Source organism: Heteronotia binoei, chromosome 5 (genome assembly GCF_032191835.1).
Source record: "Heteronotia binoei isolate CCM8104 ecotype False Entrance Well chromosome 5, APGP_CSIRO_Hbin_v1, whole genome shotgun sequence".
NCBI lineage: Eukaryota > Metazoa > Chordata > Lepidosauria > Squamata > Gekkonidae > Heteronotia > Heteronotia binoei.
This window is the reverse complement of record NC_083227.1, coordinates 135,499,581-135,525,468: the sequence shown is the minus strand read 5'-3', so window position 1 is coordinate 135,525,468 and position 25,888 is coordinate 135,499,581. Positions and strand designations below refer to the sequence as shown.

The following is a 25,888-nucleotide window of genomic DNA, read 5'->3' as shown; positions in this document are numbered from 1 at the left end:
ACGAAGTGGTACAGTCGCGAAGGGTGGCTTGTTCCCTCCCCCACCGGCGGAGGGAGACGCCATTGCGGAGTTGTTTGTGAAGCAGCAGCAGCAGCAGCAGAAGGAGGCGGCCGCCGCCGCCGAGGAGGGAGACAACTGTGTTGCCAGCCGTGCTGAGACATTTTGGGGAGAGGGATTCTTTTGCTGTTCGGGGAGCGGGAGGATCATGTCCACTCCAGCCAGGCGAAGGCTAATGAGGGATTTCAAGAGGTAAGTGCTTCTCTTCCTTCTTCGTCCAAACGGTGGTCGCTCTTGGGAGCGATGTGTCTCTTTCCACCTCACCACCCCCGGCTTGGGTCTGGACTGGGATTTGCCTCTTAATTTAGGGTTCCCCTTGAGTCTCCCCAGGGGGGCCAACTGGGCCGCTTGCCCCCTTTCTAAGTGGGGGTGGCTGGAGCCTTTTTCTGTATTGGGAAGAAGGCGATATGGATTTCATCTACTCCCCCCCCCTGCCCCAAAACTAGTGGGAGGACAAAGAGTTCAAGAGCTCCCGTCTCCCACTTTCCAAGAGGATCTTTTTATGCTACCCCTACCTGCGTTGCCGTTCTCTGCTCCTCCTCCTCTTCCAGCCTGTCAGAGAAGATGAAATCAAGAAGGATTGTTCGAGACAAAAGACTGAAGGACTTGTTATTTTCTCTGCATCCCAAAGGATTTTCCTACTACACATTGGCAAGCCCCCTTGTATAAGATGCGTGCTCGGCGGTGTAATTGAAGCGGACAGGAATGACCACGTCAGAAGGGCAAATAACTGGATGCCTCTGGTTGAGAGAAACGACAAAAGATACCAGTTTCTGAAGAACAAGGATGCAATACTGTAGGGGACAGTCAGAACTATGGGTCTAAAATGTATCTGGGTTCTCTGTCACCCCCCCCCCCCCGCCCCAAACACACACACACACCCAACACCACTGGCCTGTTGTGGATACAAAAGTGGGCTTTGTGGAAAGATCAATGTTAAAGGTACAACTATAGATGTATTTAGAGTATTGAAGTTCTATGTAAAGGCAGTGATGAACTGCATATGCATAGGGAATAATTGCCAAATTTTGTAAGGAGGTGGGGGGGGAGAAGGTAGGTCACAGGCCTTTTAGAAACATATACACTTCCTTGTTGCTGCAGTGCCAGAGTGTAAATTCTCACTGCATGCTGTCCGCTGGTCTGAAGGCAACTTGCCAATTTATTGCTTAAAAAAAATAAACTGTTGCCATAGGTTTAGGTTCCCCTGTGAATCAACAGTAAGGCTGTAAATAAAACTCCTTCCAGGCCAATATCCCCCTCTGCCCTTGGACATGCTGAATCTTTTAATCCCCCATCTGCTTCAGAGTAGAACTACTGAAGTAGTTCACTTTAACTCTTGTAAAGCTTTTCAACTCATCATGCTGATGCAAACAGGCAATTGGTGCACAAATTCTTCTGCTTTCAGAAATGTAAACTTTTCAAAAAGCTGGCTTGAGAATTCCATAACTGGTAGGGAGTGGAGGAGACTGTGGTGAGACACATTTGAATCTTTTTTATTGTACAACTGATTGCTTTCATTGTCCATAATTCTGAACAGGCCAGTGAATGCAGTAATCATAATTACACTTATGCTTGAAAGGAAATTCCAGCTTTCTTACAGGGTAGCCAGGCAGGCTTGTACATTTCCATGTTTGTTTAGGATTACTTCCCATAATGGTTCTGCCTCACAGCTTTTACTGACATTTGCAGGCATCTGAAGATCTTATGCTGAAGTTGGCAAAACAATGGCCATTTTCCTTTCTCAGACAGGCTGCCAAGAAAGACATCCTATCCAAAGTGCCATACCTGGCACTGTGAATGGATTCCATGGAGAAACCAGTTCTGCTCCTGTAAAATCATCATTGATAAGCTCAATAATATTTAGGTTGCAACATTAATATGGTAACCAGTCTACATTATGTAAACTAGTCAAAAAGAACAGCTGTAGGTAGTCAAACTTTGCTTTGTGTTGTAATTAGCAGAGAAGAAAGTGCATTCTGGTTTTATGAACTACATTAGGATTGGGATGGGTTATTAAAGCTGGCTGCCATGGTTTGCCTGCCCAGTGGCTTAGCACTGTTACATTGTCAAAAACTATGATAAACAAATACAATAATGCATTTTTCCTAAGAATATCTTCCTCTGAAATCATTGAGACTTACATTGAAATAAATGCTATAGGAGAAATCAAAACTGAATGTTTTTGTATATTCATAATTCAGATAGGGAATGGGTTATTAATATTGCCTAATTGTTTAAATAACTTTAAGACTGCTAAAGTCTTGCCAGATAAATCCTTAATTTTCACTGCTGGCTCTCTTGTTTAATGCCTCTCTTGATATACCTTGTGCTGGAATTGTTTTCCTTAAAGGCATTGCGGAAACTATAAGCTTAGTCTTTCTGATTTCAGTTTCTGATTCCATGCTTTTTTGTATAAACCATTATATACTGTACAGCTTGACTGCACACTTCTACTAGAAATTCATTTCTGATTTTGCAATTTTAGTAATGTATTATAAAAGCTTTTCTAGAAATACTTGCAAATGAACCATCTATATTGCAGGTATTTATGTTAGCTAGTCAGAAAAGTCCTTTTATCATCAAATTGTCCCCCAAAAGGCTCTGCAGCACTTGTTTGTTTGCTGCATTTGACTAGTCACACTTTGAAAAGTTCTTTGCTATTGATTCTAATTATGTCCTGTATTTGAAGACACTGTGAATTAGCTTGGGCAAATTGTTTATATTTAGTGCCTACTTCTCCTTCTCTGCTGATTGTGCTTGAAAATAATGTGAGCAGTGGGGAAGGTAAATTTGCACCTCTGTGAAGTTAGATGTGAAACAACCTGAAAGGGTTGTTATGTCACCAGGAACAGTGTTCTTTCTTGGAGCTTCAACTGGGCATTGCTCACAGTAATGAAATGTTAAGAAAGTTGAGGGAAAATAGCATTTATGCTTTGGGATTTACACTGCACTTAGCTGGCTAGATTGTGTTTTGTTATATTGTTATATGAGCTGTCAGTTTCTCTAGGAGGGAGATATTAAATGCACTTTCTGTAGACTATGCCTTTATCCTGTAGACTATGCCTTTATCTTCTGAGATAGAGAAGATAGTCTAAATATTGAAAGGGAAAACAGCTGGCAGTAGAAACATCAAAATACTACCTATCGCATTCTGAGTCCATTTCAAGGTGCTACTATTGACCTTTAAAGCCTTGTATGGTCAAGGGCCTGTCTATCTGCGGGACCGCCTTTCTCCATATGTTCCCCAGAGAGCACCGTGCTCAGGAACACAAAATCTGCCCTGGACCAGGGAAGGCCAGACTGTGCTCCACATGAGCTAGGACCTTCTCACTGGCAGCACCAACAATGTGGAATGCCCTCCCAGAGGCCATAAGGGCCCTGCGGGATCTCTCCCAATCCCACTGGGCCTGTAAAACTGCATTGTTTTGATAGGCCTTTAATATCTAACAGGAGAGGACTGCCACTTGACACTGCTGAGCGACATCATTTATGAGGCATTATATCCACCACAAGATCACAGTCAGAAGAAAGAAAGTTACAATCCCGCCTATACTGAACTTTGAGTAGCACCTTGAAATGTATTTTAATTGTTAATTTTTATTGTCTTAAATTGTAATTTTTAATTGTGTTTTGATTGACCATTAGCCACTCTAAGTCTGCTTACAGAGAGGGCGGGATAAAAAACTAAAGTAATAAATAGTAATAAATAAATAAAATAGAATGCATTTATTCCATATATTCTAGAAGATAGTTGGTTTTGTGTAGTGACTAAGAATGCAAACCAGGTCCTGGAAAGTCCCCAGTTCTGATTTCAGCTCTGCTGCAAACTCACTAGACTCGTAAGTATTCTTTGGAATAATGCACATAAAACACTTTGAATACTTGAAATGTGTTAGCCAGTTTGGTGTAGTGGTTAAGAGCAGTGGACTCTAATCTGGAGAACTGGGTTTGATTTCCCACTTCTCCACATGCAGCTGCTGGGTGACCTTGGTTCAGTCACAGATCTCTCAGAGCTGTTATCTCAACAGTTCTTTCAGAGCTCTCTCAGCCCCACCTACCTCACAGAGAGTCTGTTGTGGAGAACAGAAAGGAAGGAGATTGTAACCACTCTGAGAGAAGGGCGGGTTATAAATCCAACTCCTCTTCCTCCTAATGTGTGTGTGTTCATGTGAATGTGTGACTATGTATGTATACCTGGAAGTCATGGCAACTTCTGGTGACTGACCCCTACTGGAAGATATTCAGGGAGGAGGCTGAATAAAGCCTGCTCCTGCCTCCCGACTTCTGGTATTCCAAGGCGGTCACCCTTCCAAGTATTTGCCAGAGTTGATCCTGCTTAGCTTCTGAGATCTGACAAGATAGGGGTTGCTTAGGCTATCCATGTCAGGGTCGTATTCTTTTTTATTATTAGTTCATAATATTGTTGGTTAGCACATTTCGGATGACTTCCCTCCTTGAGGTAGACTGGCTGGACACTTTGAACACTTGAAATGTGTTAGATAAATTGGCATATTTCCTGTGGCCTGCAGTTAACTCTGAGCTGGAAAAACTTTACAACTAAAGGCATGTCACAACAGAAATGGCTTTAGTATTTGAAGCTTTGTGAACTGCATTTACAGGGCTTAATGCTGAGGCCAGAGCTTTGGCATGCAATCTGGCTATCATGTAGCAAGAAATCACGTTCCTTTGCTCTCCAGCCAAGGTTTTAGGTGGCTTGTGTTGTTGACATTGAATTACTTGAACTGAGCATGCTCAAAGAACAGAACTATTTGACTACAAAGTAGTTTAGGAGCAAGGAACCACCATGTTGTCAATCTACTATAATAACAATGCTGTTATGTTTCTAGTGTTCCCTTTGCTAGAGTTAGTTTTTATTTTTTTAAAATTAATATTTTATTAAATGTACATCTATCAACATATTTATACATCTCATGTAAATACATTTCACTTTTTGCTTGTTATCTTCTACAAATCAAACTGAATACTAACAACAAATAAACTCCTTCCTCTTTATCTTATTTCCTTTCTTTACCAGATTTCACCCGATCCCCGTACCACTTTTCCTTGTTCTAATCCTAATGATATTCTTTTTGTTTCCAAAACTACTACTTTCACATATTTACATCTTTACACACTTAATTTTTAAAGCTTTAACTATCTTCTCTCATGCCTGCAAAAGAAAGCTGGACAGGGTTACCTCCAAAGCTGGGTGCTGCAGAAAAATATCTACAGTCGGAGGTCTGGGGGAGGGACCACCTCCTTGCTAATCCATTGACTTTAACAATTCAGTCTCCATTTTCCATTCCCATTTATCATATCCTTTTGCTAGAGTTAATAAATGGAACTGGATTGCTCTGCATTCTTGCTTAGTGTTGTGACTACTAAGAAGGAAAACTACAGTGTCTGTATACATCTCTCACAGGTCTTCTGCTTTTTAAAATATGAAATCATTGACAGAATATTACTAATGTAACAATGAGAGAATATATGCCCATATTAGAGACCTAATTCTGTAGTTAGGAAAGAAGGCAGGTTCCTGTGCTGTATGAAGTAAGTGTAGAAAGCCATATGGGTGGACTTAATGTAGCCCAGCATTTCTGTGACTTAAGGATAAGTGATTTGCCCTTAAAGATGCGCAGTGCAATCTTGAAAAGAAACATCCTAAAAAATCAAGATGCGTCTTGACCATATAGGGGCAAAATGTGTGATGTTTTGGGAATGGGTAGCACATGATGGCAAGACAGAACATTTTGGGAAGCATTGATGTACACACAAGACAAACAAGCCTGCCAACCAGATTAAAGTAGTTCAGTCTTAATTGTACTACAGTATTAAAGATAAATAGAATCAAGACAATTAAATCCATTTATTTCGTTATTTTTCAGTAAGTTTCTGTTTGTATCTCAAATCATATTTAATAATTTCTTAAGTAAACAATTCTGAATTGTTGTTTCCAGGTGATGGTGACTGAACATACATATGCCTTTATATTGAACCAAATAATTGGTCCATCAAGGTCAGACTCACGTACTCTGACTGGCAGGGATTTCTGGGGACTTTTACATCACCTTCTGTCAGGTGCTAAGTGGAGATTCTGGGGAACCTGGGACATTCAGTGTACAAAGCAGATGCTCTTCCACCGAGCCACACCCCTGTCCTTTTGCATACCTATTTGACATTTGTTCTGTGTGTGTATGTTAAGTGCTGTCAAGCCACTTCCAATTTATGGCAACCCTATGAATTTAAAGTTCTCCAAAATGTTCTATCATTAAGAGCCTTGCTCAGGTCTTGCAAACTGAGTGCTGTGGCTTCCTTGAATGAGTCAGTCCATTTCATGATGGGTCTTCCTCTTCATGCTGCCTTTAACTTTTCCTAGCATTATTGTATTTTCCAGTGACTTTGATCTAGAACCCACGTATTTGTCTTTTTGACGGTCTACAATATCTGTAAAACCCTTTGCCAACACCATGTTTCATATGAATCAGTTTTCTTCTGTCATCTTACTTCGTTATTCAACTTGACACCCATATATAGTAATAGGGAATGTTATGGTCTGAATTATCTTTATCTTGGTGGCCAGCAATACATCCTTACCCTTACAATTTTTTTCTAGTTCCTTGAAGGCTGCCTTTCCCAAACTCAATCTCTTTCTGAATCCTTGGTTGTAATCTCCCTTTTGGCTGATGATTGAACCAAGGAATAGAATATCTTTAACAATTTCTTTATCATCAACCTTAAAGTTGTGTGATTCCTCAGTCATCATTAGTGATGTTCAGCTGTAATCCTGTTTTGGCACTTCCTAGTTTAACCTTCATCAGTAGTCGTTAAAGATCTTTTCTATTTTCTGTCAGTAATGTGATGTCATCTGGGTATCTCAAACTGTTAGTGTTCCTTCCCCAAATTTCTACTCCATGTTCATCTAAATCTAATCTATCTATCTATCTTTGTGTTCTGCATATAGATTGAAGAGATAGGGAGATAAAATACATCCTTTTCTGACACCTCTGCCAATTGGAAACTATTCTCTTTCTCCATATTATGTCCTAACAGAAATTTATCTGATTTCTGTATTGGCCATCCAGTGATGTCCATGTATGCAGTCGTCCATTCAGTTGCCTGAAATATGTTCACAACAAAAAAATTGTTGTCTTTACATAATTCTGTTATTCTATTAATCACTCTCTTGCTTCATGTTCGCGCTCCTAGCCCTATAATAGTTAGTTCTGCTTTGTTTCCTATTTTTGCATTCCAGTCACCTATGTGTGTGTGATTAATCTTTTCTTGGACACTTGTGTGTAAACTTCCAATTTCTTCCTCATCAACAACTGTAGTTGGGGCATAAACAATTGGCTTTGTTGATAGGTTTTCTATGAAATCTAATATTATTTGGTCAAACCTTGCATTATAGCCCCGACTGCTTGTGCTACATCTTGCCTCACACTGCTTGGGACTCTTTAGCTTGGAGAAACGTCGACTGCGGGGTGACATGACAGAGGTTTACAAGATAATGCATGGAATGGAGAAAGTAGAGAAAGAAGTACTTTTCTCCCTTTCTCACAATACAAGAACTCGTGGGCATTCGATGAAATTGCTGAGCAGACAGGTTAAGACGGATAAAAGGAAGTACTTCTTCACCCAAAGGGTGATTAACATGTGGAATTCACTGCCACAGGAGGTGGTGGCGGCCACAAGTATAGCCACCTTCAAGATGGGTTTAGATAAAAATATGGAGCACAGGTCCATCAGTGGCTATTAGCCACAGTGTATGTGTGTATATAACATTTTTTGCCACTGTGTGATACAGAGTGTTGGACTTGATGGGCCGCTGGCCTGATCCAACATGGCTTCTCTTATGTTCTTATGTTCTTATGTACTAGAGCAACTCACTTTCTTATGTCATTTCTAGAGTAAAATACTTTGTGATTTTCTGACTGTCCTAATCTAATTCTCTTTAGTTAACTCACTCCCAGGACTGCAATGTTTAAACGCCCCATTTCCCTTTTTTCACATTTTTTGTTTCCCTTGATTCATATTTTTCACATTTTATGTTCCTATTATTTGTGTTGACTAGACATGGGCATGAATCGAAGCATGAACTATGATTGATGCTAAATATGGCCAATTTGTGGTTCGTTATGAATTGGTTCAGCAAATGCATGAAATAAAAATGAAAAGGCTTGTTTTTGGGATAGTTCATCTGTCGTTATCAGTGGAGAATCCTCCTCACATGCCATGACATGCCCGGCACGATGATGTCAACTGGAAGTGACGTTATCGCACTGGCCATGTCGCCAGGGGGATGTTCTATCATGTGGGGGGAAACAATAGAGTTTTTCCCCCATACAGTATCCCCCCCGGTGCAATATCACTTCCTGGTGATATCATAATGCTGGGCATGTTGTGGAACACTTGTGCTTTCTAGACCTCTTAGGGGCTATTCCACACCTTCCTGAACTGAATGAAGCAACAAACCATGAATTGTGCAGGAGACAAAAAATGAAACGTAATAAACCACCAAATCAGGTAACCCAACGAACCACCATTTTCGCGTTTTGTGCCCATCCCTAGTGTTGACTAGCCATGTCAACGTCTGAACTTTCAGCTTTAGTCCAGTTGCATCATTAAGAAGAGTGCTACACATACTTGTCCTGAGCTCTTCCCCAGTAGCTGATGGTGCCATCTGACCTGGGGGTCCTGTCTCCTAGCACCTTATCTTTTTTTTGTTTTGGATTGTCTCATTGTAGGGTTTTCAAGGTAAGAGATTATCAGAAGTGTTTTACCATTGCCTTCTTCTGAACCGTACATGTGTGCGTTGATACACACAGACTGCCTCACCACATTAAGGTGTGCATCCATTTGCTAGGTAGTTCTATAAGTCCAGACCTATGACGTTATCACCTAATAGATCTTGCTCGGTACCTGAATAGCCAGGCAAGCGCTACTGCTCTATGCATATTGTTGTTCACAATACACAGGGCTTTTTTTGTAGCAGGAACTCCTTTGCATATAAGGCCATATACTCCTGATGTAGCCAATCCTGGAGCTTACAGTAAGTCCTGTACTAAGAGCCCTGTAAACTCTTGGAGGATTGGCTACTTCAGGGGTGTGTGCTACAAAAAATGCCCTAATAATACTTATAAATATTGTATATTCTTTCTTAGAGTATTTATTTACTTTAGATTTTTATCCCGCCCTCTCCGCAAGTGGGCTCAGTAGTCCTTAGACTTGTAAGAATAAGTTAGAAGAACTTCTGATTACTTAAGCAATTATGATTATTGTCCAGCTGCATAGTTAATTTGTATATATTGTGGATTTTCTGTCTCTTTTTTTTAGATTACAAGAAGATCCTCCTGTGGGTGTCAGTGGAGCACCATCAGAGAATAATATAATGCAGTGGAATGCAGTTATTTTTGGGTGAGTGAAAAATGAAGAAAATAAATACTTACCAGGTAGCTGCATGAGGGCTTGTGCAAGTGCTATGCACCTACTGAACACACCTTAGGAGATGAATTTTTAAGGGAAAGTTAGATACTTGATACCTTCTCTTGAGTTTCTTTGTTATTTTTAAAATGTAAATACAGATATATGAAACTTTTAATTAAGACTGGTGTAAGTAACTATTGATGAGAACTTCGGCTGCAAACACATTGATCATATTGCTTAAACTAACTGTGGTAAGGACATACTGGTAGCAGTTCTACTGAAATGTGAAAAGGGCTGAGAATCAGATTTGTCTTAAGTAACAGATTTGCATAGTTAACTAATATCCTTATTGCAGTTTAGAGGGAGCCTAAATTGTAACAAACCTGTTTTAAGAAATAATATTGATTTTACTCTCTTATTGTAGCTTCTGGGGAGAGTGGGATATAAATATAATAAAATAAAAAATAATTTAAAGGAAAGATAGATGATCTGTTAAGAAACACTATATTTTGTCTTGTTCTAGGCCAGAAGGTACTCCTTTTGAAGATGGTGAGTTCTTAATCTTCTTTCCTCACTTTTTTGGCAGGGAGGGGATCTTAGTAAATTTCTTGCAGCAACTTTGCATTGTCTAATCATCAATTTACATTAGCCACCACATTGTTTGAAATGTCCCATGGTAAAATTCCAGTGGTTGTAATAATATCACTAAACTATGAAATGTAGCCAAAGATCCATCTGTAATATATAACAGTTGTCATACATTTTGAAGTACCCTATTTTGACAGCGCCAATGCGCAGTAGTCCTCCCTATTTAATTGCAACCAACAGGTGCTGTCAAAATAGCATACTATGAAATGTTTTAAGCTTGACATTTTGTGTGCATAGATATGGTAACTTACAAGTTGGTTATCTTTAATCTGTAACTGCTTTAAGGATTGCAGTCTAGACGGATCTAGATAGATCCTTCTAATGTCCTCATAAGGTCAGGTCAGAATCATTATGGGTCCATCCCATATCCAAAATCAGCTTAACTGCATTTAAAAATTAGCCAATAGTTAACTATACCCATTGACTTGGGAAGATTGTAGTCATTGTGTTTAGAATCTAGTTTCTGTTGAGCACTTTGTTGTGGCTAGTTCCCCTTAATAATGGGGGGAAAATTGATCTCCACTTTGTCCCACTTTTTATTCCATTCAGATTTTCTCTACCCCTCCCTTAGAGTTCCATTTCAAACAATAATGGCATCTTGGCCAAAGTGGAATCTTTCAGTTAAGATCCATGCAACTATAGTATTAGTTTTGTATGAACTGGACTTGTGTTTCTTGAATAGCAGTCTCCCTGTCACATGCGAAGTAAGGCCTCTTGACCCAACCTGGATAGCCCAGGAAAGCCCAGCCTCATCAAGTCTCGGAAGATAAGCAGGGCCAACCCTGGCAAGTATTTGGATGGGAGACCTCCAAAGAAGGAGGCAGAGGCAGGCTATCAAGCCACTTCTCTGAACATCCTCCATGCCCCAGCAGTGGTCACAAGAGGTTGCCATGACTTCCAGGCATGGGTGTGCGCACGCACATACACACTGCAAAAACAAAAAAAGTGTGAGGACTCTTAAATGTTATGAAAGGAGATAGAAACTTCCCGTTGAAAACACAAAAAGGTGAAAAATACCATTGGGCATACCGAAGATCTTGGGCACACCTAAACTAGCTATTGGGATCCCAGCCATTATTGCCATCATGAAAGCAGTCGGATACAGAACAGAACAATCAAACATAATGATTGATGGACAGCTTAGGTGTCCCTCCAAATCTGTGAGGTAGGTTATATTTGGAAAAGAGAATCAGTAAAATCCACACCCGAGAACAACCTAAAATCATCTTCAAGCTCTAAATCATCTGCTGAATGAACTGGAAGAAACTGGATTTGGGGAAACATTTGACAGACCACTTCTCCTAAAACAATCCTAAACTGATTTATACCCTTCTGAGCTCACTGAAGGCAGTGGGTGTAACTTTTCTTGGGATTGCACTATTTATCTTCAGCGCATGATGTGAGTTCATCTTTTGATACAGAAAATACAACAACTGGAAATTCTCCCAATCTAATCTGCACATAAAATTATCTCCATGAAAATAACCAAACTAATTTGTGACATTTCTCTGCCTCTCACTTTATTGTTGTGACCTGAAGAATGATTAAAGGGGGAATTCTGGTTCTTAACAGGTCAGGAGATGTAGGAGCTGGGTTTTGATTTTGGTTTTTATGTTTGATTACATAATTTTATTAGTGGATCTAAATTTGATGGGTCTTAAATAAGGCAAAGAGGAGAATATTTCCTGTAACTTTTAATGAAGATTTTCTGTGTTAATATCTGAGTTGGATCCTGCCAGTTTTTCTTTTGGAAAAATGGGCAGACAAGCCCCCATTGAGAACTGAAAGAGCTTTGGTGGGAATCATGATTCCTACAAGGATGCTGGTGGGGGTGGGGGGTAGTATGGGCACTTCATAGCAGTTTTCCAAACAAATCCATAGAAATTACCAGCCTATGAGTATTTTTACTAACCTGCTTACTAATACATATTTAAGATGCTTAAAAGTGGAAACCCTTTTTTGTAAAGCTTCCCTGCCTCGCCTGGCACAAGAATGCCTTTGGATATTTACAAGACTGACTTGCAACTTCTGGGTCGTGCAGCATATCTAAGGCTCTTGCAAACAGCCCATGGGAGCTTGTTAAGATGCCAAACACCATTTGTTTTCCTTAAAATATTTCAATAGCAAAAGCTTCCTAAATGGCTATTGCTATTGAAAAATTCTTCACCTCTGTTCCAGTGTCTGTTAGCTTTTGGCATAAACACTGCTAAGTTGGCTATAATAAAGACTCCTAGTTTATCGAACTCTGAAGAACTCTGGCTGCTTTCGTCTTTGAAATGTTCTTTCCTCATTGTGTAAAACGCAAGAAAAATAATGTCCCAAGCAGGTACTAAGTAAGAGTTTATTCTGAAATACTTAAATATATGCAGTCCAACACTTTTTAAAAAGACTATTCCTTGGGACAACACTCAGTTGTCTTTTCATCTCAAAAGAAAGCTTTCTTGAGATCTTTCCGCTGCAAAAGAGGACTTGAGATCTTTCCTTTTACAGGAAGATGCTGGGTTAAAACAATTTTATTTGGTAACATATGGTAACAAATTATATTTCTTGCATCATTAATAACATCTTTTATCTATCCCATACATTACTTTCTACCCACCCCTCCCCCGTTACTTGACCCCCGCCAGTGTTATTTACTTAAAATACTAATATTTAAAGGTACCCTTAACTAATAAAAACAAAAATTAATATTCTTTTTTCTAAGACTTAATCATTATCAAAAATTGTCCAATGTCCTTTTATTTTCCACTCTTTTTCTACATATCTTCTGAACTTTTTCCACTCCCATCTTAAAAACTTCTAAATCATAGTCTCTTAAAATTCTTGTTAATTTGTCCATTTCACTCCATATCGTAACTTTTAAAATCCAATCCCATTTCTCTGGTATTTTTTCTTGCTTCCACAACTGCGCATATAATGTCCTAGCAGCTGAAAGCAAGTACCAAATTATAGTTCTATCTTTTGGAAATTTTTCCATTTGTAATCCCAGCAGAAAAGTCTCTGCAACTTCCTTAATTTCATATCCCAAGATTTTAGAAATTTCTTGTTGAATCGTTTGCCAATACTTTTTTGCTCTTTCACAAGTCCACCACATATGGTAGAAAGAACCTTCATGTTTTTTACATTTCCAACATCTATCTGACATCTTGTTGTTCATTTTTTAGGAGTCATATACCATCTATACATCATTTTAAAACAGTTCTCTTTAATACTATGACACGTCGAAAGCTTCATAGAATTCTTCCACAAGTATTCCCAAGTTTCCATCTGTATTTCTTTATTTACATTAATTGCCCATTTAATCATTTGAGATTTCACTACTTCATCCTCCGTAGACCATTTTAAAAGTAATTTATATATTTTTGAAATTAATTTTTCATTATCTCCAAGCAGAACTTTTTCCATTTCTGTTTGTTCTTTTCTTATTCCTTCAGTTTTGATATCATTATCCACCAAACTCTTTATTTGTTGCATTTGGAACCAATCATATTTATTATTCAGCTCTTCAGCAGTTTTCAGTTCTATTTTGCCACTTTGTATTTTTAATAATTGATTATATGACAACCACTTTTCTTCACCTATCTCAGCCGTTATTTTTATTACTTCAGCTGGCACTATCCATAACGGTCTTCTCTCATCTCCATATTTCTTATATTTCATCCATGTATTTAACAAATTATTTCTTATATAATGGTGAGAGAAAAAAACGTCCATCTTCTTTTTTCCATAATACAAATACGCGTGCCAGCCAAATTTATTTCCGCGACCTTCCAGCACTAAGAGTTTTTTATTTAACAGCATTATCCATTCTTTTATCCACACTAAACAAACTGCTTCCTGATAATAATTTTAAATTTGGTAATTGAAATCCACCTCTCTTTTGCATCTGTCAAAATTTTCATTTTGATCCTTGGTTTCTTCCCAGCCCACACAAATTCTGAAATTTTTCTTCGCCATTTATCAAATTGTTTACTATCTTTCACAATAGGAATAGTTTGAAACAAATACATTATTCTTGGTAGAATATTCATTTTAATTGCAGCTATTCTACACAGCAATGACAAATTAAGTTTATTCCATTTTAACATATCTTCATCTATTTTACGCCATAGCTTCTCATAGTTATTTTTGAACAAATCAGTATTCTTCATTGTTATCTCCACAACCAAATATTTTACCTTGGAGGTAACTTCACAGCCCATCAGTCTCTGCAAGGCCTGTTGCTTGTTTGTTTGCATATTTTTATATAAAAATTTTTATTTTTCTTTGTTAATACAAAGTCCCGCTAACTCCCCATATTGTTGTATTTTAGCTAACAACAAAGGTGTAACTTGTATGGGATTTTCATTTATAAACATTATATCATCTGCAAATGCTCTGTATTTGTAAGTAAATCCTTTTATTTTAATCCTATTTCTTTATCTTCTTGAATCTGCATCAGTAATATTTCAAGAGTCATTATAAACAACAATGGGGAAAGCGGACAGCCTTGTCTTGTACCTTTACTAATTATCATATCTTCTGTAAGATCTGCATTTATACATAGCCTTGCATGTTGTTCAGTATATATTGCTTTTATCATTCTTATAAAGCTTTCTCCCAGCTCCATTTTCTCCATTACTGCAAACATAAAGTCCCAGTTTAAATTGTCAAATGCTTTCTCTGCATCCGCAAAGAATAATGCTACTTCCTTTTCTGGATGTCTTTCATAATATTCTACAATATTTACAACAGTTCTAATATTGTCTCTTATTTGCCTTTTGGGAAGAAACCCCGCTTGATCTTCCTTTATAAAATTTATCAAATGTTGTTTGTTTAAGCCGTTCTGCCAAGATTCTTGTATATATTTTATAGTCACTATTTAATAGCAAAATTGGTCTGTAATTTTTTACATTCGTGACATCTCTATCTTCCTTTGGAATCAATGAAATAACAGCTTCCTTCCATGTGTTTGGTATTTTCCCTTTTATTCTTATCATGTTCATCAACTTCTGCAATTTCGATAAACTCCTCTTTAAAGGTTTTAAAGTATTTAGCTGTATATCCATCTGGCCCAGGTGCCTTTCCATTTTTCATTGCATTAATTGCTGCTTCAATTTTTATTTTTTCAATTGGATCATTCAAAACTTTTCGCATATTTTCTGTTAAGGGTTTTATTTTTGTCTTTTGTAAATACTCATCCATCTTTTCTTTCTTTATTTTAATACCTTTAAACAACTTGGCATAATACTTTAAAAATTCTCTTTTTATTCCCTCTTGGCTAACCACCTCTCTTCCATCTACCAGAATCTTATTAATAATTTTATTTTCTCTTTTTCTTCAGTTGCCAAGCCAAATATTTTCCAGGTTTGTTTGCTCCCTCAAAAGATTTCTGCTGCAATCTTTTCATATTCCATTCCAATTCTTTATTTAGCAAATGTCTCATTTGTGTTTGTAGTATTGTAATTTCCCTTATAATTTTCTTTTTCTCTGGCCTTTTTCTCAACTCCCCTTCTTTTTTCTTTATTTCATTTTGGATGTCCAACAACTGTTTTTCTTTTGCTCTCTTATCTTTATTATTCAAAGTAACGAAAGTATTCCTCTCGTTACTGCTTTATAGGCATCCCAGACCATCTGAAATTCTATATCCTCTTTGTCATTCATTTGAAAGAAAGCTTTAGTTTCATTTTCTAGGGATGTCACTATTTCTTTATTCCGTAGTAAATCTTCATTCTATCTCCATCTTCTCAACTTCTTAGACAATTTTGTAATCCACATTATTAGGTTATGGTCAGCCCCAATTTTAGGTAAAATCTCTATTTTCCTTGTTATAAGGCCTAAATCTTTAGTGCTCCATAACATGTCAATTCTGGAAAAAGTTTTATGTCTTGCTGAAAAAAAGACATAGTCCTGCACTTCAGGATTAAATTTCCTCCATATATCCTCCAAATTTTCTTGTTTGACCAATTCAAAAAAAGACTTTTGCAATTTTCCTTCTTATTCCCCCCCCCCCCCAGACCTATCCAGTGTATTCTTAATTGTTCCATTAAAGTCCCCCATTATCAAAACTTGGTCATAAGTCAGTTCATCAAATTGTTGTATAATGTCTTTAAAAAGCATCCTTTGCACCATTTGGTGCCTACAGTCCCAATAACAACGGGTTTTTTGCGTTTAATATTATTTCTTCTGCTACAAATCTTCCATCTTTATCTTTAAACACTAATTTTGGCTCCAATTCTTGTTTAATAACTTTTACAGGAAGATGCTTAAGAGATTACTGTGAGGTGAAAGGGCACCAGAATAATTGCCATGAGAAATATGGTCAGGATTTTGTGTGGTTTTTTTGTTTCATTGTTTGCTTTCCTCTTTAGTTTTTTATTTGCTTTCTCTGTTGGATTCAGATTTGATCATTTCTGGCTGATTCATACATTAGACTTTTCATTTGGAAGGCAGTTCTGTGCTTTTAATATAGTTTGATAATTTCTGTATATTTAAATGAACATGTATGTATTGCTCTTATGACATGATGCACTGTGCATGAATTTTATCTGCTTCCTGCCCAGCAGTGTTTTTCCGTATAGGTTTTGCATAATTTCTGAAGAAGCTCATAATTGGTCATTCACCACGATCTACAGTAGCTTAAAATGCAATGTTAGATTATGACTCATAATGTATGAGTTGCTGTGGTATAGTAGCTAGATTAAGACCTGGAAGATCCACATTTAGATTCCCATTCAGTCATTTGGTGACTTTGGGCAAGTCACTCTTTCTTAGCCTAACCTGCCCCATTGAGTGGTTGTTATAATAAAATAGAGAACTGTGGATGCCACCTTGAGCTTCTTGGATGAAGAGCAAGATAAATATGCAAATATAATACAGGTCAGATAATTTTTTCTCTGTCAAACAAGTTGGCCAAATTCTTGATGGGGGTGGGGGAGGGTAACACTAATGTCACACTCCCAACCTGTGGAAATTCCACGTAAATCTATACTGAGCTGCCTTTTCTTTAGGGCAGTTGATTTCTGAGTAATTTATATTGTGTTGTAGATTCTGTTGAGTGGGCTGCTAAGATGATATGAGGATGCTGATGCTATTTCTATTCATAGCCACATATTGCAGAGTTTTATTAACACTTAAAATAAAAATAAACACTTGGTCTAACATTATTTTTAGAGTAGTAGGCCCTGATGTTAGTCATAACTTCTTTTGCAAAACTAAAATGTCACACCTGGGGTTTGGAAGCAATTACATGTATGTTTTCCCCCCCCCTCCCTCTTCTGTGCAGGTACCTTTAAGTTAGTAATAGAATTTTCAGAAGAATATCCAAATAAGCCTCCAACTGTTAGGTTTTTATCGAAAATGTTCCATCCTAATGGTGAGTTCTCATGACTATAAAATGTTATATGCAGTGATGTGTCCTTTTTGACATATAACAGTGCTCTGTCTGTCTTCAGTGAAATATCTTGTCAGTTACTGAACACAGATAATGCCTACAGCTTGTGGACTGTACTGTCAGACTAGCAGTCACAAAAATAGATATAAACTTATTAAGACTAATGTCTAGGAAAGGTTTTCTTTTTTAATTAATGTAAAGATTTTTTTTAACTTCACCAATGGGAACCTAAATAGCTTACAAAATACAATTTAAAAAAATACACCAACAGTAAAAAAAAATACAGTATTTATTTTATTTACATGTTTTATAGTCCACATTTTTACTAAGACACAAGGCAGATTATACAGTGTAAGTCAGCACACCACATCTTGGGCTTCTTCTGGAGTCACTCAGGGCCATAGGCAGCAAGTCACAAGCTAAGAACTGAGGCTTTTGCCTCTGGCCATACCCAGGCTAAATATGTGACCAGACTTCATTCAGCTGCCACGAAGATGTTTCTAAATTTCCTGCCCTACTGGAAATGTATCTAGTCAGGTCCAAGCGAAATACAGTAAACAGAGGAGGAAGTTGTGTTACTTTTAAAAGTCTTTCTACTTCACCACTGTTTCAAAATTTAAACATCCTTTGTTAAATACACAACCCAATACCTTATCTATCCTTTTACCTGGTTCTGAGAAAACAGTGTTGTGATTCTGGAAAGTAGTTTCTGTAACTTGATTTACAAACCTTGTACTACTTATCCTTTTAACCAGTGATCAGTATAGCCTTGAATACTGGCATTGTAATCTTTGTTGTGTGAATTTTACTTATTGTGCACTTTCAGTCTAGTCATCTGTCTTGAAATGAGTCACTCTATTCTTCATGTATTGTTGTATTGTTTTAAGGTGTTGTTTAACCTGGGAGCAGGACTGGTGCTCTCAAGTACTGATTCAATTCTTTGAGAATCATGTCCCAATTTAGAGACACACAAGCCTCATGCACAGTTATTTCTGCAGTCTAAGACGCTTCAAAATGCTGTTTGCAGTGCATGAAATGGGGCGGGGGGCGTTAATCACTAATCTGTTATTTCTGTAGTACCTGATCCTTGTGTAAAAAAAGAGACATCCTGCCTATAGACTTGCAATTGGAAAAAAAATGCTGAAAATGTTTTAAGAGTTCTGCTGTGAATGTGTTAGCATGCATATTTGCATAAGACCCTCTCTGATTTCTGACACGCTTTCCTATTGCTAGGAGCTGGTTAGGTAGAGGATGCTCCTTCTGTTTCTGGAGAGCAAAGAAAAACTAGTGCATTTAGATCACAGTTCTCTCTTGACTCTGTATCATAAGCACTATGAGTCATAAGCTTCCAAAGCCTAGTTAATTATCAAGTATCTTTTTTAAAAAAGTTTCTTACTAATTTTTGAATCTGGTGAACTAATTTTACACCATAAATACAGATAAATTTACACCATGAAATACAGATAATTGGATGCTGTGGGGGGGGGGGGTGACCTGTCCTCCTTCATGGGCTTACACAAAGGCACTGAACTCCAGAGTTACACCCACACAGATCTAACTATAAGTTGCAGAATTTTTGAAGAGTCATCTGAAAGAGTGTTCTCAGAAATACATTGTGCAGTGTGATCCTGTCCATATTTACTTGGAGCAGAGTCCCACTAATGTCACTGGAACATACTTCCTAGTAACTGTGTTTAAGACTGCAGCCTTAATTTGTTTTTTGGCAAATGTTGCAAACTGTTGAGATAAATATGAATTGAAATGCTGAACTTTATTATTGATTCTGTGCTCAATCATGATACATGTTGTTCATTTTAAAACATTCTTTTGTTTTAGTGTATGCAGATGGTAGCATATGTTTAGATATCCTTCAAAATCGTTGGAGTCCAACATATGATGTCTCATCTATTTTAACCTCAATTCAGGTAATATAAGCGAACAGCATACAAATCTATTGTTCTCCAGAGCTGATAGAGAAAGTGCTATCAATTTAATACCTAGCTATAGTATAATACGGACTATTTCTAGTGTACTAAGGATGCTACATTTATTTATTTAGGGAAGAAACAATGAGGTCTATACAGGGTTTTTAGTTTATCCTTGGTTTTAACACTGATTTTACATCTTCTGTGTCTTAAAGTTTGTATTCGTATTTTATGTATAGTTTAGGTGGTATCGTATTTTAGTATTGTATAATTATATCACCTTTTATTGGTTATGAATTGGACTTTTATGAATTTTTTGCTGGTCTAGGACCATAATAAATAAATAAACACACATCTTTGTCAGAAACTTTTAGTAAAAAAAATGTATTATGTACTTTAATCAATTTAGACATCATGTTGAATGTAACAATAGATGCATAATAGAGAAATTGTACTTCAGAAACCACAAGCAAAATCTGATTTTTTGTTTCATTTCAGGGGGCTCAGGAGGGTTTAACTGTGGTGTAAAGTTTCAAGGAAGCAAACAATGACCTACAGCAATTAGGGCTCAGCCTAGATGTAATTGTTTTTAATTAAACCATTTTTAACTGTCTAGATACAGGGCTGGCACGTCCCAGTAGGCTGGGTAGGTGGCTGCCTGGGGCACTACCTGGCCGCAGGTTGGGCAATCTAACTGTTAGGCTCCCCCTTCCACTGCCACAGTGCTTACTGTTGTCGCCCACCTCTCCACTGCCCTCCTCCACCTTGCTGCCTACCAGGAGTGCTACAGGTGTGTGGCTGGGAGAGGCACCAGGGGCAGCACAGGAGTGGGTGCACTCAGAGCCTGCTATCCCTTGCCGTGGAAGGCTTTCATGGCAAGCGAGGGCAGACTCTGAGCGCCTCCAAGCACACCCATCACCTTGACACCCCCGCTCAGCCTTCTTTGGAAGCATAGACCCAGGAAGGCTGAGCAAGGGCAGTGAGTGCACTCAAAGGCACTCAGAGCCTGCCTTCCCTTGCTGTGCCACCCTGTGACCACAAGCATGGAAGGCTAGGGGCCTAGGGTGCCAAAAACCCTACCACTGGCCCTGTCTAGATGTTTTAATGTTTTTATGTTTGCTGCTTTGTGGAAAGGTGGCATAAAAATGTTTTAAATGTATACCCCTAAACATTACATTATTCTACTTTTGGTCAGATTGTCGGTGTAAGTGTCAGTTCATGTCCATGTAAGTGGGTTCTAGATCAAAATCCACCCTGAGAATACCACTGAATATTTATTCTATTTACTTTATTTATATTTGCCTTTCTTATTGAGACTTAAGGCAGATTTCACAGTGCAAGTCAATACAATCAGTAGAATGGGATATCCAGTAAACATTGCTATAGGATATGGATCACAGAAATCTAAATGAAGCATAAGTATGGCATTTTAAATAATGTAGAAATTATATAGTAGGATTACACTTAAAGCAACAGACTACATCTTTCTGAACAATTTTGTTACAATGCAGTTGTATTACATGTGTAACAAAGCACTCTTAAATAATTCAGTTTTGCATAGTTTGTGGAAAGTCAAGAGAGCTGGAGCATTCCTGGCCTCATCAGCCACATCATGCCATAAAATGGGCACTACAGCAGATAATGCATATGTATTGCATTTGTTGATTTTGCCCACTTGCAAGGTGGCATCTGCAGAAGGTCCTGCCCAGATGAGCAAAGCTATTCTCACAGAGCATAGGGGAAGAGGCAGTCCTGCAGATACGAGGGACAAGGCCATTAAGGTTTTTATATATGGTAGCCAATAGCTTGAATTGAACCGGTAACTGATGGGCAAGCAATGGGGTGACTGCAAAATTGGCGTAATGTGTATGCCTAGGAGCCAATAATAACTGAACTGTGATATTTTGCACCAAATAGAGTCACTGAATTGGAGGGGATACCTGTATGGGGTGCATTACAGTAGTCTAGTCCTGACGTCGTTTCGGCATGGATTCAGGTGACTAGATTAGCCATGTCAGAGTAGGGGGCCATCTTCTAAGCTTCCACTGAGTTGGAAGAAAGCATTTTTTGCACCTGCATTAACTTCTCAAGCAGTAATTTTGGATCTAGTTAACAGCCCCTAGGCTCTTAACTGCATCAGCAAGGGTCAGCTGGACCCCATTGAAAGTGGGGGACATAATTTCCTTCAAGATCTCCACCTTGCCATTCAGCATTATATTGATCTATCCAGGGTTTAGACCCAAGCATGTTTCTGAGGAGACTTTCTTAAGATTGCTGTCAGTGTTTGAATAAAAACAAGTATCTGTTTGCTTTCATTTAAAAAAAAATTTTTTTTTTGTCTCCTTTCTCTCTCTTCAGTCGCTGCTTGATGAACCCAATCCAAATAGTCCTGCCAATAGTCAGGCTGCACAACTTTATCAGGAAAACAAACGAGAATATGAAAAAAGAGTTTCAGCTATTGTTGAACAAAGTTGGAATGATTCATAAGAAATGACTTCCTTCATTAACTTCATCCACATAATCATCATGTACAATTTAACTCGCGTTAGGAAATGCTACCAGAATTTCTCAAGTGCCACATTTGACTTGCATACAGATGTGTTTGCAAAAAAGCCCTTCAGTTTCAAAACTCTAAACGCTTGTGTACCTTGATTAATGTACTTTTTATTGCATGTTATGACTTAAGTTATTGCTACATAAATTTGTAATATATCCTGTTTGTATTTTTTTCAAAGTGTATAATGTTGGTGTGAAGTTTTCATGACAGAATATACATATTTTGTAAATCTGTACTTTTTCAAAATATTGAATGCCTTATTTTTTTGAATTCTTTAGATTTTTAAATTGGAAAAAGTCACTTAACAGAGTTTTATATATAAAATATTTCATGTCACTTCTTTCAGTTTTCTTTTCAAAGGCTCACAGATCCTCTTGCTGTGTTAGGCTTTGGTTTTTGTAGTATCTTCAGATAGGGTGCTGTTTCACATATGTAATCTAAAACTTCTGCCATCCTAAGAGACATTTGATTTCCAATGCAGGAATACAGTTCTCAACACTTTTATGTGGCAGAGATTTACATGGAGTTTTATTTTAGACAGGTTTGTTTTTACATTTCTTATATCTTGCTCTGGAACCTCGTAACAGGCCTGTGAGGTGGATTATAGCTAAGGTATAGAGACTAGCCTGTAGATGCTCATTGAACTTAATATAAGTGGTAGTTTGAAACCAGTTGCCAGTTATCTAAACTCGGTACTTCAGTTTATCCACCATCACATCTCACTTGGCTGTGGAGCTGATGATTAAGTGCAAAGTCTCACCAGACTTAGGCCCTTAGTTATACAAATCCCACCCACCCACCCCCCCGGTGAGTTTTCAGTTGTGATTTCTTACCCAAGTGAGCATAAGATGCTTATATTTCGGCAAAAGACTGTAGAACAAAATTTCAGCAACCTGGGCTTCCATATTTTGGGAGCTCTTAGATAGATACAGGATGATGCATTTAAACATTCTGCTAACAGATGCGTAGTGGCTGGTAGCTAAGATTGCCACAAAGTCAAGTGTTGAGTTTTGAATTCTGGGGCAAGAGAAGAAAGCCATATAGGTGTGATGAGTATTGATGGGGTTTGCTCCTCAATTATTGGCAATGGTGACAGGATATTTACATTACATCAAGGAAGATTATGGCAAGGTAGGCATTTTGAACTGTTTTCATGATGTGGATGGAAATGCCATGAATCCTTTGCAAATATTTCCTCCTGTTCTGGCTATCTCTGTGTATTGTTCAGCTATTTTTATGATAAATATTTGAATGTTTATTTTGAAAGACTTACTAATGTAAAGCAATGTCAATCTCAGGTATATGATTTTATTTAATACTACTTCCCAGTTATCCAACCAGACAGGGAGTTAACAGCCCCAATTTCCCACTCCTGAGGAATTGTGGAGCGGGAGAAAAAAGGGCCATCATAGAGTGATGCTCTATGAATTTCTCCCTGATCTCTATAGAAATTAGGAGAGGCAGTCTAGTGCACCACCTGGAAGTGACATCACACCCCAAATACAGCTTTTGCTGAAATGGTGTTGGGAACCCTGCTAAAGTATTCTAAGGCAAACGAGAGTTTTATATTCCTCTCAGAAACAGTCAAAATTTTTCTTAAGTTTCACAAAATCCTACTGCATTATGTTCAAATTTCCAACAGAATTCTTGCAAATATACTTGTTTCCTACTGTGGCATAGAAAATTGGGGTTTTGTGAAGGGCAAAATCACAAGACTCAAAGTGAAATTAAATTTAAAATTAGGCTTCCTGAATCTACTTTTTAGTATGCATATTGTTCCTTACATAGCTAAATCTTGGTAAGCAAGGTCACCAGCTGAAGGCATAAGATGAAAGTACAGAAGTTTCAGCTATTAGCTAATTTAATTTCCTTGACAGCTGTATGTATGTAATGTTTGTTATGGTTAAGTTCATATTACAGCTATATAAATAGGACTCGTATGCGGAGATCAGAATACATGTTTCTAGAGCAGTCTCATAAGTAGACATACCAGGTCATTTAAGGCCTTTGCTGAATGAAGGAGATATTCTTGCTTGGTAAATTTTAAGGTTATTTATTTAGAAGATTAAGGAAAGATGCGGAATTCTCTAGTACTAGCATCATTGCAGGAATGTTTGTACAAACCTGGAACAGCCCTGAGGTTTGCGCAGCCCCCCCCCAAAAAATGTTAATGTACTGGGGGGGGGGGTGACCTATATATCTCATGAAACTTCAAGAGATTTCAGCCACAATTTTCAGGATTATGCCCTATAAACAGTCAAATTAACAGGAGCACCTGGAAGGTGCTGCAGCCAGCAGTGTTAGGGAGAGGATGGTAGAGGTGATGGGGACAGGGGAAGGAGGGTGGCAGGAATGGAGGCCAAGCCAGGCAGGTGGAGGTTGTGGCCCGTCAAACAAGTGGTTTTGCAGATGGCAGCAATCAGAGAAGTCAGGAAGGAAGGAGGAGGTGGTGGGGAAAAGGGGAGCGGTGCTGCTGCCAGGTTAGCCCAGAAAAAGAAAGAGGAGGCAGCATAGGGCAGAAAAAGGGGGGGGGCAAAAAAGGAGTTAAAGTGCTGGGGGAGCCAGAGAAATAGTGGAGGGTGTGTATGAAAAAGGGGAGCAAAGTGCTATGGGGACCAGGGAAGTAAAAGATGGAGTGGCAAAAAAGAGAAAGTGCTATGGTGCCAGGAGAAGTGAGGTAAACGCATGGGATTCCTTCCCAGCCCATGAGTGTCTGCTTTTCATAAAAAGCTTATTAGGGAATGCAACAGAAGGAAGGAAGGGGGGTTTCTGAGGATTCCCTCAATATAAAAGCAGACCAGGATGGAGGAAATGTACAATTAATAATGGACACGGTTAACAGCCTGTAAAATTTATTGATAATTTTAAAATAGCGAGATAAAAAATATCGGTATTGTTAAGGTGGACAAGTTAAACAGTTCCAGAGGGGAAGCTATGTTAGTCCATTGTAGCAAAATAAAAACAAGCCCAGTGGCTCCCCTTAAAGGCTAATCCAGTGCTGAATGATAAAAGCTCATGATGGAACAAATGTAGGGCTTTAAGTTCTCACTGGACTTCAATTTTATTAGACAAGGCCATGAAAGCCACTCGGAGCCTTCCATTCCCAGTAGCAACCAGGCATCAGGGCAAGGTGGGACAGAGCTTTGCTGTGCCTTGGAGTTTCTTTTCTGCATTTATGTAGGAAAGCATTGTGTGCTGACTATTAAAAGTCAGGAGGAAAACAACTGGAAACAAAAGTAATGTTTTCAAGAATATGTTATTAACAATTTAGGGCTTGTCTAAATATTGTTCATGGAAAGGAATATGGGAAAAGGAAATGTGCCTTTTTGTTTCAAAATAGGTTTCTACACAAATTATGAGAAAGGCTTGTTTCTACAAATACTTCTTCGAGGTATGCCAAAAGAAGTAACCTGCTTTTTCTGTTTGAACAACCATTTTGGGAGATTAGAAATGAAAAGATGGGAGGGGAAAACTTGAGTTTCACTGCCCATTGTTCTGTGTTCCTTAACTGACAGGAAGGAAGAAGAGAGATGTGGATAGAAGCAAATACAGACACTAGGCATCTGTGAGGAAGTGTTGTATCCAGCCAGCCAGCCTGCCTGCCAGAGTTCTGAAGCAGGATTCAGCCGTCTCATGAAATGTGCTGTATCTTGTGAAATAATTTCATTTTCTTTCTCCTCAAAGGAACTACTAGTACAGCAGGGCAGAAACTCTGGAACCAGTGATAAATAAGACTTCCATGCTGATTGTCAACACAGGGTTGGGAAATTCCTTGAAATTTTGGGGATGGAGCCTGAGGACAGTAGGGTTTGAGGAAGGAAAGGATATCTGTGAGGTATAAAGCCATAGGGTTTATCCTCCAGAGCTGCCATTTTCTTCAGGGAAAAGAATCTTTGCAGTCTGGAG

The 25,888-nt window shown here is 38.3% G+C and overlaps 1 protein-coding gene across 1 annotated transcript; it reads left to right on the top strand.

The window, feature by feature from the left end:
* On the top strand, positions 1-22,318 carry UBE2B (ubiquitin conjugating enzyme E2 B). Its single transcript, XM_060240459.1, has 6 exons — positions 1-249; positions 9,391-9,471; positions 10,004-10,029; positions 17,393-17,482; positions 19,337-19,425; positions 21,784-22,318. Exons 1-6 carry the CDS (start codon positions 206-208, stop codon positions 21,910-21,912), a joined length of 459 nt encoding a protein of 152 aa, XP_060096442.1. The 5' UTR covers positions 1-205; the 3' UTR covers positions 21,913-22,318.
* Positions 22,319-25,888: the final 3,570 nt, after the last annotated feature.